This window comes from Bidens hawaiensis, unplaced genomic scaffold (assembly GCF_021521415.1).
Source record: "Bidens hawaiensis isolate Kalapana, Puna unplaced genomic scaffold, B.hawaiensis_p1.1 tig00052981_1, whole genome shotgun sequence".
NCBI lineage: Eukaryota > Viridiplantae > Streptophyta > Magnoliopsida > Asterales > Asteraceae > Bidens > Bidens hawaiensis.
Genome location: NW_027499526.1, coordinates 36,495 through 55,207, shown reverse-complemented (window position 1 = coordinate 55,207; position 18,713 = coordinate 36,495). Strand labels below are relative to the sequence as shown.

General features: G+C 35.9%; 1 protein-coding gene across 1 annotated transcript; it reads left to right on the top strand.

The window, feature by feature from the left end:
* Nucleotides 1–213: 213 nt before the first annotated feature.
* On the top strand, nt 214–870 carry LOC143599840 (disease resistance protein Roq1-like). Its single transcript, XM_077077701.1, has 2 exons — nt 214–552; nt 622–870. Exons 1-2 carry the CDS (start codon nt 214–216, stop codon nt 868–870), a joined length of 588 nt encoding a protein of 195 aa, XP_076933816.1.
* Nucleotides 871–18,713: the final 17,843 nt, after the last annotated feature.

Sequence of the window (18,713 nt, the reverse complement as noted above, 5' to 3'; positions counted from 1 at the left end):
GAACATTTGCTATTAACCCACAAGGTAAACCTAGTTTTTCCGGTTAGATTATTAAAGAAAAGAGCATACAATGAAAAACACCTTTAAAAGATTACAATACACTTTCATTACGGGTGGTTTCTTATGCTGCTAGTCTCCCATTAGCACTTAAAAGTTTTTTTCTATATGACAAAGATGAGAAGGAGTGGATGAGTACCTTGGATAGGCTAAAAGATGCTCCAAAAAAAAGAAATTGTGGAGGTACTCAAAATTAGTTATGATGGACTTGAAAGTGACGAGAAAGCCATATTCTTGGATATTGCATATTTTTTTCCGATGGAAAGAGGTAAATCAAGTAATGAAGCTTGTGGTTATCACCCTACTCTAGGTATAAAAGTGTTGCAACAAAAAGCTCTCATAACTATTGTAGATGGTAAGTTTGACATGCATGATCTCATTCAAGAAATGGGACACAATATTGTTAGAGGAGAACATCCTAACAATCCTGCAAAACATAGTAGGGTTTGGAAGGATGAAGAAATCATAAACATGTGTCATGGGGATGCAACAATGGTGCATGTTTCGAAATATACATTATATGTCTTTTTAACTCTGTGTACATTGTTTTCTCCTTTATTGTAGGAAGAGTGCAAGACTAAAGCGATACAAAATGATGGTGATCCATCATTGTTCTGTAAGATTCTATCAAGCATGAAGAGACCACGTTGGCTTAGCTTGACCAAATCTGATAACTATAATGTTTGGAATGTTTATAGGAATGATGATCCATCATTGTTCCATGTTTCTAGGAATGGTGATCCATCACTGTTCCGTAAGATTCTATCAAGCATGAAGAGACTAAGCTGGCTTAGTTTGACCAAATTTAATTAGTATAATGATAGGAATGTTGAAGCACCTACTTTTCTTTCAAATGACCTGTGTTATATTCGTTTGGAAAGTCCATTCCCAGACAGTTTTCGTCCAATGAAGCCTGCTACTCTGAAGCTGGTTAGCAACTTGCAAAATGAACTTTGGAATGGTTACAAGGTAATTTAATTGTTTATTTGTTTAAAATGTAGAATTAGAAGTGAGTTAGTTTCTAACTTTGAATTATGAAATCTATCTATATCATTAATAAATTCTATTACTAACTTGTGTGTGCTTTCATTCACTAATTAGCATCTACCACATCTGAAAGTACTTGAGCTCTTTAAAGTGAAGAATCTGGTAAGCACACCAGATTTTGCGATTTTGCTGGACTCCCATGTCTTCATAAGTTGAAACTTTATTATTGTGGAAGGTTAAAGAGTATTCACCCATCACTAGGAAATCATGCAATTCTTGAAGACGTGTGTCTATGGTTTTGTCGCAAGCTTAGCATGCTTCCAACGATTGTCCACATGGGAAAGCTTAGGACTCTTGAAATCCGACATTGTGGTCGTTTGGAGTTCCCAAAGATCGAATCAAACTTGGAAAGCTTGGTAAGGTTGTCTTTAGTCAAATGGGGATAGATGCCGTGCTCCTATTAGTTGGAGAAGGACGATTTGCGAAACTTATTTCAGTAGACTTGAGTTACTGTTTCTTAAAAAACAAAGAAGCCAACTATTATAAATTAGAAAATGTGGAAGAAATCAAATTAACGAAATTAATTCGTCAGTTAAAGAAGCGAGCACATCAAAGTACGGGTTTAAAATTGGTTCAAATTGATTTTATCGCAGTCAACACATAGCTTACAAAAGTTGGAACTGAGTGACTGTAACTTGATAGATGGAGAAATCCCACATCTTATTGGTGAATTATCGAACTTAAGAGAATTATTTCTAGGTGCAAATGATTTTTCACGATTAGACAGCTTCTAGCAACTTACTCGGCTCAAATTTCTCAGCCTGCTCTGTTAGAAAATAAAATAAGTAATAATATATTCAAGGATCAGCAATTATCATCATTTCCTTTATTAGAAGATAGCACAGCTCATTCACAGCAATTCCAGACCGTTAACACCAATAATCATGGGATTCACTTTTTATTTTATTATTTTTTCCATGTCAAAGATGATAGAGTCTTTCTATTTATTTGTTTTTCTTCTGTCTCTGTAAAATAACAACACAAACAATAAACTATCTTTGAATCCCTTGAATTCCATTGTGACAACATGGTATCAGAGCAGTGTTTATGGTCTTAGGATCAACCTGCTCGAACTGCTCATCCTCTACCATTGTTAACCTATATTCAACCTTGTCAAACCATACTTCAGATTCCTTCATTCTCAAACCTTTAGCTGCAGTAAAACACCATGTCTGGGAACAACAATAACGAGGATCTCGCATTACAAATCACAAACCTACTCAAGAGTGGTCTCAATGGCCAAAACCAACCTCAAAAACAAAATCTTTCCGATAGCTTGAAAATTAGTCTCAAGCTAAACAGTCAAAACTATGACCTATGGGCTCGAATGATTCAAGTAGCCATCGGGGGGAAATCAAAATCACTTTTGAGCCACTTATCCGGAAACCTGCACCACCGGAACCTACCGATGAAGCGTATGAACAATGGGAACAAAAAGACTTAGTCGTGTTCTCATGGTTAATACAAAATATCGAACCCGCTCTTGCAAGTAACCTAACCGAATTTCCCACAACCAAAACTTTGTGGGATGCATTGGCAGTTACTTACAGTAGCAGGAAAGACAAGTTGCAAACGTTTGACTTACACATAAAAGCAAACGGATTTAAACAGAATGGAACACCACTAGAAGACTTCGGGATTGTTATGCAAGGTGTGTGGGGTGAAATCGAAAGACGAGATCCAAACCCTATGACATGCAAAACCGACATCGGAACCTACAATAAAATCCGGTCAGAACAAAAACTCTTTCAATTCCTCAATGCCTTTGACCGACAATACGATACCATCAAACGCGAAATCCTCCGATGCGATATGTTACCCTCGGTAGAGAGCGCCTACTCAACCGTTCGAAAAGAGATGGTGCATCAAGGTATACTAGGAAACGTCATAGACACTTCATCATCATCTCAAAACGGGATGGCGACAGGTTTAGCTGCCAATGGGTCGAACGAATCAGAAGAACATGGTCTATGGTTTCTGTCAAAGAGCAAATCGGTTTACAAGAGTTTAAATACTTCATCATCGCGGACTGATAAGACAAAATTGAAATGCACTCATTGCGGGATGTCAAAACATACCAGAGAGCAGTGCTTCAAACTCGTTGGCTTTCCCAAGTGGTGGAACGACGGGCACAAGAAATCGAATAAAGAAGGTGCAAAGGCGGCTGCTGCTGCCGTCGGCCACACAGAAACTAGTAACACCGGAATTAATAACAGCCAGAGTGGCTTTGGTGGGTGTAACTTCTGCCATTGAAGGAGGTGCCATGGAGAAATCAGATAACATAGGTGAAAGAGTAATGAGTTTGAGAGAATACCCTCAAACTCTTGTATTTGCAATCATGTTTTTATTGACCCCACAGTTAAAAATCTGCTCAGTTTAGCCCCCGAAGAAAATAGCCATTCCTTAAAAAATCCTCAAGAACCTAATTTTTTAAGAAACAAATCTCAAAAATATGATGTTTTAAATAAACCTCCTGGCGATTCCAATTTTTTTGAAACAAGCCACAAATGTAAAAATTATATTTCAGAAGTCTCGAGAGATTTTGTTTTTCACGAAAATAACCAAAATAGGGGAGAAGTTAATATGGCTAGAATCAATAAAAATTTATATAAATTTTGGATTTTTGACTGCGGTGCTACCGACACAATGACCTTCGAATTATCCAATATAATTTCAAATTCTAAACCAAAAATTAACCATATAAAAACCGCGAATGGGGGAGTGGTTCCCGTAAAAGAAGGAGGAACCATTGAAATTTCACCTACTTTAAAACTTTAAAATTGTCTTTATGTTCCTTCTTTATCACATAAACTTTTGTCTATTAGTCATGTGACAAAAGAATTAAATTGCTCCGTCTTAATGAACCCGACCTTCTGTATATTACAGGATATCCGGAAGAGAGCGATTATTGGGCGTGGCACTGAAAGCCACGGATTATACTATGTGGAAGAAGTGACTCAACACGGTACTATGATGCTTGCGCATGGAACTATCAATAGAGAAGCGTGGTTGTGGCATAGGAGATTAGATCACCAATCTATCGGTTATTTACATATTTTATTTCCAAAGTTATTTCCATTAAATGAGCCATTAAGTTGTGAAACTTGTGTCATGGCCAAAAGCCATAGACATACTTTTAAATCCAATAATACGAGGGTTGATTTACGTTTTTCCCTTGTCCATTCGGATGTATGGGGGCCGGCAAAAGTTCCTGGAGGTCAAAATTTTCGTTTTTTGTTCTGTTTGTTGATGACTGCACTCGTATAACATGGATTTATTTTCTAAAACATTAATCTGAAGTTTTTGATAAATTTACTATGTTTTATGCAATGATACAAACACAATTTAAAACAAATTGCCAAATTCTTCAATCTGATAATGGTGGAGAGTTCATAAACGATTCAATGAAACAATTTTGTCAAACAAAAGGAATAATTCATCATACATCGTGTTCTCACACTCCTGTACAAAATTGCACTGTCGAACGAAAAAATCGTATTCTCCTATAAATAACTCGTGCCTTAGTAATTGAATTTCAAGTGCCTACGTCGTTTTGGCCCGAAGCTCTCGCTACTACTACGTATCTTCTCAATCGACTTCCTACAAAGGCCCTTGACCTAAAAACCCCTCTTCAGGCTCTTTCAGACTTTACCAACCACCACCCACCCTTACCACGTATATTTGGATGCTCCGTCTTTGTCTACATACCCAAAAGCAATCGAACAAAACTCGATCCATGTGTCGAGAAGTGTGTATTTGTAGGCTATGGAATCAATCAAAAAAGGTACCGCTGCTACAACCCAAAAACCCGCCATATACACACTACTATGAATTGTGACTTCCTTGAAACTGAGTTCTTTTATCCCGCCAAACTTATTGGTGAGGGGGGAGAAGAAACATAACACACTAAGTTGGCTAAAATGGGTCCCAAAATGGGCCCCATCTCCCGAATAATTCAATGACAATACCGAGGATGAGTCACTAACTCCACATTAATCTGGTGGATCAACAATCAGTGTTACAATCCAAGTACCTCCCGACCTAACGTCCGAGGTAAGTAAATCTTATATATCTGAAAACTCAATGAATGAAGAATCTCATGAAAATATTGATATAACTAACAACCATGAGATAGAAGTAGAACAATCAGTGCAGATGGAACAAGAAGAACGTATACAAGAAGAAACAAGACAAGAAGAAATAGCTGAGAGATATGTTCTCCCACCAAGAATCAACAGAGGAATTCCTGCAAAGAGATACTCACTAGAAAAACAATCCAAATCCTCCAGATATCCCATAGCCAACACAGCAGAAGCAAACCTATCTGAAGAAGCTAAGGCTTTTAGCACTTCTCTATACGCTGAATAAATTCCATACTCTGTGGAACAAGCTTTAGCATCAAAGAACTGAAGGCTTCTATGGAAACAGAGATGAAAACACTTATTACAAATTATACATGGGAAATATGTGACCGTCCAACATGAAAGAAACCCGTAGGATGCCGATGGGTCTTCACAATTAAACATAAACCAGACGGAACCATTGAAAGATATAAAGCAAGGTTGGTGGCTAAAGGCTACACTCAAACGTATGGAATTGACTACGAAGAAACATTCTCTCCGGTAGCCAAGATTGACATAATCAGGGTCCTTTTCTCGATTGCTACAAATGAAGGATGACCTCTTCACCAATTTGATGTTAAGAATGCATTTGTTTATGGAGAATTAAAAGAAGAAGTATATATGGAAGCTCCACCCGGGTTCACGGAAAATTTCAAAGCAAAAGGAAGTCTGTCGCTTAAAAAAAACTATTTACGGGTTGAAACAATCTCCCAGAGCTTGGTTCGGCAGATTCACCCTAGCAATGAAGGAATATGGATTCTGCCAAAGCAATTTTGATCATACGCTTTTCCTTAAAAACAAAGGTAACCTTGTAACTTGTTTAATCATATATGTTGATGACATGATCATTACAGGGACGATGATGAAGAAATGAAGAAGTTGAAAGCAAACTTGTTTAAAGAATTCGAAAAGAAGGACCTAGGAAGGCTTAAGTACTTTCTTGGAATTGAAGTACTAAGATCTAAAACGGGTATTTTTCATATGTCAAAAAAATATATACTTGACCTTTTAGCAGAGACAGGATTGATCGACTGCAAACCAGCCGATACGCCAATAATGGTTAATCATAAACTCCATATGGAAGAAGGAGGCGAACCAACAGACAAAGAAAGCTACCAATGCTTGGTAGGAAAATTAATATATCTCTCGCATACTCGTCCAGATATTGCATATGTAGTGGGAGTAGTCAACAAATTTATGCATCAACCTCAAGACACTCACATGGAAGCGGTGTAGAGAATTATCAAATATCTCAAAGGGACAACTGGCCATGGCGTTTTCTTCCAACCATATTTTTTCAAGTTTATACTGATGCAGTATGGGCAGGGGACAAAGATGATGCAAGATCAACATCGAGTTATTTCACTCTACTTGGTGGAAATTTAGTTACATGGAGAAGCAAAAAGCAGAAGGTCGTTGCATTATTCCGAGGAATTGCACGAGGCGTGTCAGAGGTTCTATGGATACTTAAACTTATGACAGAAATTGGTTTTCTTCAAACGGAAGCTAGTAGAATCATGTGTGACAACAAAGCCGCAATACAAATTTCAAAATATCCTGTCCAACACGATCGTACAAAGAATGTGAAAGTTAATAGAAACATCATCAAAAAAAAAATTGAAGCCGGAATTATAGAGTTACCATTTGTCCGATCATAAGACCGATTAGCAGATATATTAACAAAGGTCGTCAACGGGAGAATATTCAGCAATTCTCTTAGCAAGTTATCGGAAACCCTACTGCTCAACTTGAGGGGGAGTGTTAGAAAATAAAATAAGTAATAACATATTCAAGGATAGCAATTATCATCATTTCCTTTAATGGAAGATAGCACAGCTCATTCACAGCAATACAAGACCGTTAACACCAAGAATCATGGGATTCACTTTTTATTTTATTATTTTTTCCACGTTTAAGATGATAGAGTCTTTCTATTTATTTGTTTTTCTCCTGTCTCCGTAAAATAACAATACAAACAATAAACAATCTTTGAATCCCTTAAATTCCATTGTGACAACATGCGCAACTGCCAGAAACTTGTTGAATTGCCCGAGCTACTGTCAAGTTTAGCTAGACTTGATGCAAATTTCTGCAAGTCACTTAAAACCACAATTAGAAATGTAAATGGTTATGTCAAGTCTTACTTATGAATACGAGAATTGTAACTGATAGCGACACGTTACTACAATCCATGCTTCAGGTATGTATACCTGCCTCTCTTTGTATTTAAATATCACTCAATGACTATTCATATATAATAACTTTATTGTAATAGTTTTGAGTCTAATGAGAAATATAATGAAATTATTGATATTAAAAAATATATATAAAGAATAATAATGGAAATTAGGATCTAACGAATTTGTGTATATATTATTAGGGAATGGCTATCAAAAATCATCACTCTATGCTTCTCAAACTCTAAGGCCTTGAGATCAGGGCCGGATTTGGGCCTGTGCAGGCTGTGCAACCGCACAAGGCCCAAAACCAGGAACGTCCCATAGTTATTTTTTTGTTCAACAGCTATAAGTCCAAATTCAAATGCTTAGTCCAAATTATCAAATGTGAAGAACCAGATCCAAATTGCCTTTTCAATCAGGAAGACCCAAAAACAAGATTTTGAAAGCTGAAACAAAGGCCCTTCTTTTCTCTTTTCTATAATTTTTTATATATATGTACTATGTTACATAATCCTGATCTTGGTATTATCAATCTAGATTTTCTTATTTTTTTAACTCTTTAATTCAAGTGTTCAATTGGATCACTTTATATAATAATACGCTACATTTATATATTATTCATTCGATATCTAAAAGATATAAAAGGTGATATATGATATATAATTATAAGAGCATTCAACGGCATAGATATATACTTCAACATTATGGTTCTAACCCATCGTCTCAATAAAATAATATGAGGACAGGTGAACTCTAGAGGAATATTTGATTGGGTAATTTATCCATTTACTCGTTTACAAACGCACTGTGATATGCTTGATTAGTTGAAGTTTTAGCATAACAATTTTGTATGTTTTTTCAGAAATTATCCCTTCTAAACGCTTATCTGGTTTTCATAAATGAAAAAAGAGAAATAAATACTGAAGAGCTTAAAATATGAAGAATCGATCAACAAATTTGCCACAAAAAGTACTAGAAGAGCCTCGTGAAGTATTGTTTTGTTTATTGTTCGTATGCTATCACACTTACCGTTCTATTACTATATATATATACATGAGTTTATATTAACCCACTTTTTTTACTCGTACGGGGTCTATAAAGACCGAAGCATTCTTAGGGACGGCCCTGCTTGAGATTGCAAAGAAACTTTGACCTCCTATTGTTAAAAGGGGTAGATGCAAATTGCAGCTTCCATAGAATTGGTGTAATGACTTTTGTGGATTCTTAATGTGCGCTGTTGTAAAAGACATACTTGAACTCTTTGTTTCTCAAAGTATAAGTATGACGCAGGTGATGAGTGGTAAAGGTTCCGAAGATGATGTGCTTTGGGAGGAGAGCGATGGTGATAAGTATACATGGGTTTTTTATGTTTCGTTTGCTACAGTAAGACACACTCCATGGTGGAACTCAACGTACGAAGCAATTTCAGTAAACAATAGCCAGATCAACGGCTTTGAGCGCCCATTCAAATCAATATGTAGTGGGTTTGGAGTTACATTGGCTCCGAGGAAAGGCAGAAGTGGTTCAACAATATCAACAACAAGAAGAATATGAATTTTCTCATTTACACCTGAGATTGAGATTTCACACGACCCAACAGCTTTACAGATATTGTTCCCGAATCCTTTTCTTGAAATTTTGATAGTTAAACAATTAAATGTACCAATGTATAACAAAAAGTTATTTTATTGCTCGAAAAGGATTTAAATGGTAGTGAAGTTCAAATAGAAAATAAAATAGCACTGATTGTTTCTTAAATTGACTAAAGCCACAAAGATATGGGATAACAGGATACATGCTGCATGGGTCGAATAGTTTGACGCATTGAAAGTTGCGGCCTAGCTTTTGATCGAGTTGTATAGTTTGACGCATTGAAAGTTGTAGGCCTTTTGATCAAGTTGTATCTGGTACACTGTGTTCTTTGACACCATAATGATTAATCACAAACAAGTATAGCAAGAACAAAGATGCAACTTGAATAAACAAACTTTTGAATGTATATTACAATGAAACTGAAACACTAATATAGATTGCGAAGAGTTGTAATGGTTGGATGAGGCGACAGTTCCAAACCATCATATACGGTTTTTGTGATATAACCATTAATAGCTGTAAGAATGGTTAATTGATAACATGTATAAAGGATATGGGTAAAGTTAAAATACAAAGTACAACAAAAACGAGGAGAGTAAGAAGAAATCAAATACATTGATCTTAAATTTAGATTGTGAAAATTAATTTAAAAATAAAAATTGATGAGAAAGACATGAAGGTAATAATCCACTTACGATGACTTTCTCTCTTCACATTCAAGGCACATGTCAATTCCTCCATTTTAAAAAGTCTATAACTTTTTCATACGGCATTTTTTTTAGAATTTTTTTACCATATTATCAAGTGTTTTTTTATCTTTAGTATGAATATCATATTGTTATATAAAAATAAAAAAAAAAAGTTAGTGGGTTTTTTTATATTGTGTTATTTAGTTGTCCATTATGTTTTTTAATCGAGTTTTTTTATGTATTGTGTTATAGATTTTGGTCATTGTGTTTTTGAGTTGGTACTCATAGTAAAAATAAAAATTAAAATAAAGATTACGTCATTGTGTCTTTTTGTTCGTCATTGTGTCTTTATACTCAACATTTGTCTTTCTACTTATCATTGTGTTTTAGTCATTGTGCTCAACATTCACTTAAGTTGAGAAAAATAGTATTATGTTCATTGTGTATTATGTCAAGTCATTGTGTAATGTGTTGTAGATTCCATTGTGTTTTACGTTTCAAGTAATTGCGTTATATGTATTTAACGTTGTGTCTTACGTTTGAGGACATTGTGTTATAAGTATTCATTATTGTGTTTTAAGTTTCAGGTTATTATGTAATATGTATTCATCATTGTGTTTTATATATTACATAATTTGTTGGTATTTTTCATTATATTTACATATTATTACACAAGGGTGTTATTAGTATTTAAAAAAAAAAAACACAATGATCAATTGAAAGACACAATGGCGAAAAAAACACATTGACAAACAGAAATACACAATGATGAAAAAAGACACTATGGTAAGCAAAAAGACACACTGGCGTAAATATTTTTTTATTATTATATAACAAAATCATGCTCATATTAAAGATAAAAACGCTTTTTATTATGGTGAATTTTTAAAAAAAAAAATATCATATGAAAAAGTTATAGACGTTTAAAAATGATAGGGGAATTAACATATGACTTGCATGTGGAGAGAGAAAATATGTACTATTACTTTTATACCATTTTTTCCTTTGGTCCCTACTTAACACATGTCAATTTATTATGGCTTCTCACACTTTTCATTTTTGTTGGTCTTTGTAGAATAACTCAACCCTAAGAAATATATATAGATATGGTTGCACGAATTAAGCAGAGATTGACTCCTTTCCATTTTTCCTCTATAACTACCGTATCTTCTAATATAATACGTAAGTACAATATATAATTTGCTAATACCCCCTTCAAGCGGACAGGTGGTGGACCAACTCGAAGTAGAAGACGAAAACGTTCAAATAAAGGTTGTGGGATACTTTTGGTGAAGATGTACACCACTTGATGCTTGGTAGGATCAATTTTTTTATGAAGACGACCCGAGGTAACCAATCCCCAAACAAAATGATAATCATTGTCAATATGCTTTGCTTGTTTATGTGAGTCGGGATCTTGACTAAGAAATATTGCACTTTGGTTGTCATAGAGGAGGGTCGGATGATCTGTTGGCAGGGCCTGAAGTTCTCGTAAGAGATGCGTGAGCCATATAATTTCCGCCGCCGTGTTTGCCATGGCCCGATATTCAGATTCGCAACTCCAACGAGAAACTATTGGTTGCTTTTTTGCACTCCACGACACAAGATTTCCTCCTAAATAAATTGAGTAGCCATATGTAGATCGACGGGTCTCAATGCACCTTGCCCAATCTGTATCCGAATAACCAACCAATTGTGTTTTGGAAGGTTGTCAAATGTAAGACCAAAAGCAATAGTACCTTTAACGTAACAAAGGATGCCCTTTAGGGATTGAAAATGAGATACGGTTGGCGAGTGAAGGAATAGCCTCGCTTAATTAATGACATATATAATCATGGAACGATGCACCTTGAGAATTGAAAACATCAGTTGTGGCTAACGGTGTAGCAACAAGTTTGGTATTGAGGAGACCGACTTTAGCTAGTATATCATAGGCGTACTTAGCCTGGTTCAAAAATAAACTAGTGCTTGCTTGAATAACTTCTAGTCCCAAGAAGTAATTTAAACGATACAAGTATGTTAGAAAAAACTCATTATGTAGACGAGTGATAATTTTTTAACAACGGACTCTTTATTTCCGATTAAGATAATATCATATACGTAAACAAGCAGATTGATGATAAAATAATGTTGTTTGAACACTAAGAAGGATGTGTCCCCGCGGCTACATTGAATACCAAGATGAACGAGAAAGGTGCTGAGACGTTTAAACCAGGCCCGCGTGGCTTGTTTAAGACCATAGAGAGCCTTCATTAACCGAAAAACATGGTTTGTAACTAGAGAATTAACAGAGCCCGGTGATTGTTCCATGCACACCGTCTCGGTGAGAATCTCGTTTAAAAACGCATTTTTAACATCGAGTTGGTATAGACACCAATTATGTATGGTAACAAGAGCAAGAACAACTCGAACTATAGACGCCTTAACAACTGGACTAAACGTAAGTGAGTTGTCTAACCCGGGAACTTGTGTAGAACCTTGTGCTACAAGACGTGCTTTGTAGCGATCAATAGAGCCATAAGATTAATTATATTTTTTTCGATATGAAGTATTAATCACATTAATACTTACGATATAAATTAATAGTTTATTATGTAATTATTATCTAGCAGAAGGCCATAATTGTAATCGTTGTAAATAGGGCCGTTAAGGCGGTTAGGGTTTGTGACAGTTGTTTAAAGACACTATTTAGTTTAGAAGTAATGAACGTTGTGTCATTTCATGAAGCGCCGCTTCTAAGTGTATAAATAGGGCATTGCCATCGGTTCATAAATACAATTCAATTCCATCTATATTCTCTTGTTTATAATTCTTGTTTTAATCACCAAATCAGTTGTGGCTTCTTTAATATCTAACAATTGGTATCAGAGCCCTGTTGAGAATCGATCCAATCAAATAAGAAGAAAGTATCCACAATCCAGAAGATGAATTCTCGTGAAGAAATCGAAATTATGCGTGATCTCAGAAGTATGAAATTAGAACGAGGGAATGTTCCAGTTAAATACGATATTTGAAACAGAATGTGTGGTGTAGTGATTTGAACCAACGAGGGATAGGCTATGTGTAGTGGAGGGGCTACAAATTGGGCGAATGGCGCCACGTGGCGCCCAGTCAGCAAATGGTAGGAATTTGTTTTTGGTGTATAATGGTGTTGTAGGCTAATACACACACACACACACTACACATATCTCCCGACAAATAGTTGACGCCCCTATTTCGCCCCACATATCGCGGGGGTGGGGGGTGTTCTCGCCCATTTCGCTGTGTTCTTGCCCCAATCCATCGCCCACTATGGGTAGTCTTATGGAAAATTAAAGCTGGACAGGAGTATGTCCCTAATTCCGGTTATGTGAGGACCGATGACGGCTATGGAGACGACAACCATGTTCACCCAGAAGGGGTGTTATTCGCAACACATGAGATTGCATAAATGAAGATACTCAATTCAAAAAAGATATTGAGGCAAGGTTTGCAGGACTAACTGTTGGTGATGATCGTCTAATGTATAAGGACGGCAAGAGGATTAAAAAGCTGCATGCAAGGAGATACATAAAAATAAAGGACAGAAGAACAAAAAACCAAAAGCACAAGTTCAGTTTCCCATTGTAAGTCCAAATCCAATTAATTCAATATTGCGTAATTGTTATATTCGCAGTACACATGGACACCTTTCGTATGGATGTCCTCTAAATCAGTCCCACATCAAAGGCAAGTTTGATTGTACTCAAACTAAGGAGTACTTAGTTTCCGGGACTGATTTACAAATTGGGATCGAATGTGGTTTGTAACCACATATTACCATAATCTTATGGTTGGTAATAGGGCTTTGTTTACAAATTATAAGTTTTCAACTAGGAACTATTTCGGAAGAGTTTGATTTTTTAAAAGGAACATGAGAGGTGGAAGTATGTTTTGATGGAATATATACACTTGTGAAGAGTGTGTATTATGTGCCTAGTTTGGATAAGAATATTTTAAGCCTAAAACAATTAAGAAAGCAAGGCTTTAAAGTGATGTTTTAGTGGAAATTTATGTCATATTAAAATAAATACTGACAGGAAATTCAAATGGGTCAATTAAATAAACCAAACAATTTACTGATTCTTAAAACCATAACGAAAAGTAATAATCCAACTAAAATCAAACATCAACTAAGGTTCATCGATAGCCTAGGCAGTCTATAATTTTTAGCCTAGCATCGGAAAATAGAAAAAATAGCAATAGAAGAAAACATGGTAAAAATAATGAAAACAGAATATTAAAGGTGACAAAACCCGTAGTATTCAATCTCAAACATAAAGCTCTTTGCCGGATGATTCCTTACCTTCAAAACCGCCAAATATCTCGAATGTAAGCTCCAAGAAACTCCAAATTTGTCTGGTGGTTGTAGGGTATTTTTCAGGTTAAGGTTAAGGGTGTTTATATAGTGAAACTGGCCCAAAACCTGACAAAAACGTAACTTTCTGGAATTTATCTGTCAAGGCGCCGCGCGACCATCTTTGGCATACCTAAACGCGCGGCGCAGCTTACTCCAAAGGGATCGGTCCGACTGGCTGGTTCTTTCGGTTCAATCATGATTCGCCCCGATTCCTCGTTTTAGCTCATTTTAACTCGTTTCCCCCCATTTCAACCATGTTCAACTCCCGGAACCTACAAAACACAAATATGTTAGTAGTGTACAAATCTTAACTAAAAATGAACAAAAACTAATAAAATGATACATTAAATATACAAGAGAAATATACATATAAATATCAGTATATCAAAAGGCTCATTCCACATTACCTAGGCGGTGGTACATAAATAGTACTTCATGATTTATTCATGATGACAATGTTAGATGGAGGATATGATGTATAAGAAATTATACATCTTTCCAACACTTAAATATCCCCAAATAAGCACAATTTCGACAACTATATTAGAATATAAATAACCATTAATGTTTATAATATCTATCTATGGGTAAGTATAGTCCTAATAATAAAACAAGCTGAAATACGAAGAAAAACGGAGATAAACGGGGAAAACATAACTCAACACACGCCATGGTGAATCAAGACATGGTCGTGCCTAGCGCATACGAAGTAAAGACAAAAAAACAAGAAATCAAGACATGGCTATGTTAACTAAAACACACTCCATGTCATCAAGAGAAAAAAGAAAAGACAAAATAGAAGGTTCTGAAGCAAAACAAGATTATATCTTCCCAAAACACAGCCATGTATTTAGTACAAGAGAAAAGGACAAAATTGTAGGAGTTTTGGACTATTGTGGACTCACCACGGTTGTGCCTTGCTTAACATGGTCGTGCCTTACATTGTTGTACAATCTGACAACGAGCATTTAAGAAAATAAGACCAAACAAGTCAACACGGCATGCCCAACTCAACATGGGCGTGCCCAAACCCAAATCAACATGGTCGTGTCGTGACCAACTCTTCATGGTTGTGTTAAGCAAGGCATGGACATGTTGAGACAAAAACTCCTGATGTACTTTCTGACACCACTACCGGACAAAAAACTCATAACACAGTCATGCCCACCTCAAAATGGCCGTGTTTTGGCCCCAGATCAGCTTCCAAATTGAATGATCATCTTCTTCATTCAACACACCTTGGAGAGGCATTAATACACCTTCCACTTCATTCACTCTCTCCAACCACCGCTTTTCATCACCAATAATAAAGGAATTAATCTCATCCATCCAACCTATGAAGATTAATGAGATTAAGTTTTTGGGAGAAGTCATTAGCATCAAAGATTAGTCATCCAAATTGGTTAGATTGTTTCAATTTTATCATGTTTGTATCTATACTTTGATATTTATTTTTATGCCTATTAGTAGCTATATTTATTGTTATGCTTATTAGTAGCTAAACTTCCATAGTATCATCTTGGTTCATAATGAATCTTAATTGAAGTAAGTGCTAGTAAAACATGTTATTGGTTTTTAATAATTAATGATTATGTTCCAATGATCACTTGATGAGGAATGTTAAAATACTCTTAAAAGATACCCCAAGTGCTAAGCTTGACGATAAGACAAGAAATTGTTATTCTTGCGAAGCCTTGGTGAACCTTAAAATAGTCACCAAGACCCCCAACTTGATGATAAGTCGATAAATCACTATTCTTGTGAGGACTTGGTTGATAAACTAAGAATTCATAAAATGAACCCCCAAATTCCGAGCTTGACGATAAGCCAGGGAACTACCACTCTTGTGAGGGTTTGGGGAACAACTTAAGAATCTTTTAAAGAGCCGCCAAAATTCCGAGCTTGATGATAAGAAAAGAAATCACCATTCTTGTAAGGGCTTAGTTGGGAAAAAAAGTGAATCCTAATATTGACATGGACCAAATGGAATGTTAGTAGTGATTGACCATTTTAAAATGGGAATTATCAACAACGTTTGTGAGAAATGATTATTGGTGTTCATCCACTAAATTTGGTTAATTACTCGTTAGGTGAGTGTGCAACATAACCTATTTCAAGCAACTCTTGAGTGGTTATTACATGAGTTCTATAATTGCTCAAAAGTTGTGTGGTTAATACTTGGTAATGCAAGGTTAATCCTTTACAATTCAACTAGTCTTAATTAGTATTTAATGTTTAATATAAATGTTATTTTTACTAAAATATCAAGGACAATTCACTTAGTAATTTAAGGAATGGTCTCATCTTTAAAGTGAGTTAACTTATCTTTATCAAAAACCACTTGCTTACATAAAATTATGTTTTAAGTAAAAGACATCAACAGTTATCTCTTTCTTTAATTATCATGAAATGACATGACTAGCGTTGTTATTCCCACATTTAATCACCATATCAAGTTCATGTCACATGTTTACCAATTAATTCTTAAACTAAGTTAAGAAAAGTTTGAACCAAGATGATACACTTTTATCTTTGATCTTCTTTCTATCTAAAAATATAAAAACCCAAAAATATTGTCTTTTAATTTTAATTTACATTTCTTTAAACTCATTCACCAAAACCAAAAACAAATGATTATCACTTCCTGTTAAATATATACAACGATTTAGTTGTAAAAATCTATAAGTGTGTCCGCGGATCGATACTTGGTTCTTAACTATACTTTACTACATATACGATAGGTACCCTTGCCTATTAGTGTGTGGTCTAGTTAAGATAATAATCATTTTATAAATTTAAAACTCAACATCGTGTGAAATAACCTTCGAATAAATTAACACCTTTTTCATACTACACCCACCACGCATCAAGTTTTTGGCGCCGCTGTCGGGGAAACATGGTGAATTTTTACAAATAATACAAGTATTTTTTGAACCTTTTTTATAGTGTATATATTTAAAAACTGTTCAAAAAAAACAAAAAAAAATCCAAAAATATTTTTCTAACTTCTTTATTTTCGAATTTTAGATTTAGTTTTAATTTTTAAAGTTTTATTTATCTAGTTGATAAGTTGCTTACTTCAGCTTAGCTTTAGTTGTTCCTTGAGATCTTTTCACTTTTTAGTTAGTGCATATCCTCTACGTCTACTTCCGACCTCATTCCATCACTTTCTGAACCTGAATGCCACTTTCACCAAAGAAAACGCACTCAGGCACGTAAAGCAACCAAAGGAGTTAAGGAAGAACCGTATGACGATACATCGACCAAGGAGAACTAAGGGGAACCTATGATGGCGAAAATAAACAATGGGCTAAACATGAGCAAATATGGCAAGTCGACACTCGACGGCTATGGAAATAGTGTTGCACCACCCGAAATACTTCAAACTTTGAAATCAAATCTAGTATCATTCATATGATCGAAAATTCTGTCCAATTTCATGGCCTTCTCGACGAAGACCCCTTGTCTCATATTTCTTGATTCCTTCGAAGATGTGGAATTTTCAAAATCCAAAATTTCTCTGGTGATCAAGTTAGAATTAGACTATTCCCTTTTTTGCTCTGAGACAAGCCTTGGAATGGCTTGAATCTTTACCATCTGGTGCCATCACCACTTGGGATCAGATGGTAGAGCAATTTCTTCTCAAATACTTTCCACCGACAAAACTGCCAATTATCGCGCCAGCATCACCAGATTCCAGATAGATGAAGACGACGCAGCATGGGAAAGATACAACTGCCTTCTTCGATGAAGTCCGCACCATGGATTGAACAAATGACTTCAAGTCCAAACCTTCTTTGACGCCCAAACTAGACAAAACAAACAAGCAATCGATCAGGTCCCTGGTGCAGATCTCGGAACCAAATCACCGAATTAGGCATTTGAGATCTTAGAAAAGGCTGCCATCAAAAGCTTTGCCTATAATCCACCTCGATCAACCCCATCACACAAATTCATGCACCATGTCGAAAACAATACCTTTATCTCCACACAATTCAAGAGTCTTTCGAAGGAATTTGAACAACTTCAGTCTGAGCATGTCAAAGCATAGGTAAGGTGTGATAGATGTGGGGGAGATCATAAGGTCAAATACTGCCAAAGTATGACTCTCATAGAATGTGACTTTTTAGGCCGAAAGAATAACATATATGGCAACACCGACTACCCTGGTTGGAGAAATCATTCGAACTTCATCTGCAGCCGGCTCGAGCTCGATAAGTGAAGCTCGGGCTTAGGCTCGAGCTCGGGCTAGGGATCGTTTAAGCTCGACTCGATCGAGCCTTTTCTCTACCCGATCTCGAGTAGCTCACGAGCAGCTCGGCTCGTTTGCACCCCTAGCTGGAGGGATGAAGCCAACAATCAAGCTCCACCTGGCTTTGATAAAAGACCTTTTAATCAAAACCAACCCTATCAACCTAAACCTCTTTACCAGATTCAAGGTGCAAGTACCAGCCAATAACCGAATGGAGTATCTTTAATAAAGACTCTTCTAACACAACTCATAGCAAGTATTGAAGCCACAAACAAATTAACCGAAGAGCGATTCTTTAAGATTGAAAACCAAGTAGGTCAGTTAGCCCAGTTACTTTCTAAGAGAGAGAGAAAGTATAGAGGACCCCCTAATAACACCATTAACAATCCCAATGCT

Bases quoted from the DNA above. Each gene is read 5' to 3' on its own strand.
- LOC143599840 (XM_077077701.1), top strand. From the start codon at position 214: ATGCTCCAAAAAAAAGAAATTGTGGAGGTACTCAAAATTAGTTATGAT. The intron at 553-621 runs GTGCATGTTTCG...CCTTTATTGTAG, and splicing joins GTCATGGGGATGCAACAATG to GAAGAGTGCAAGACTAAAGC.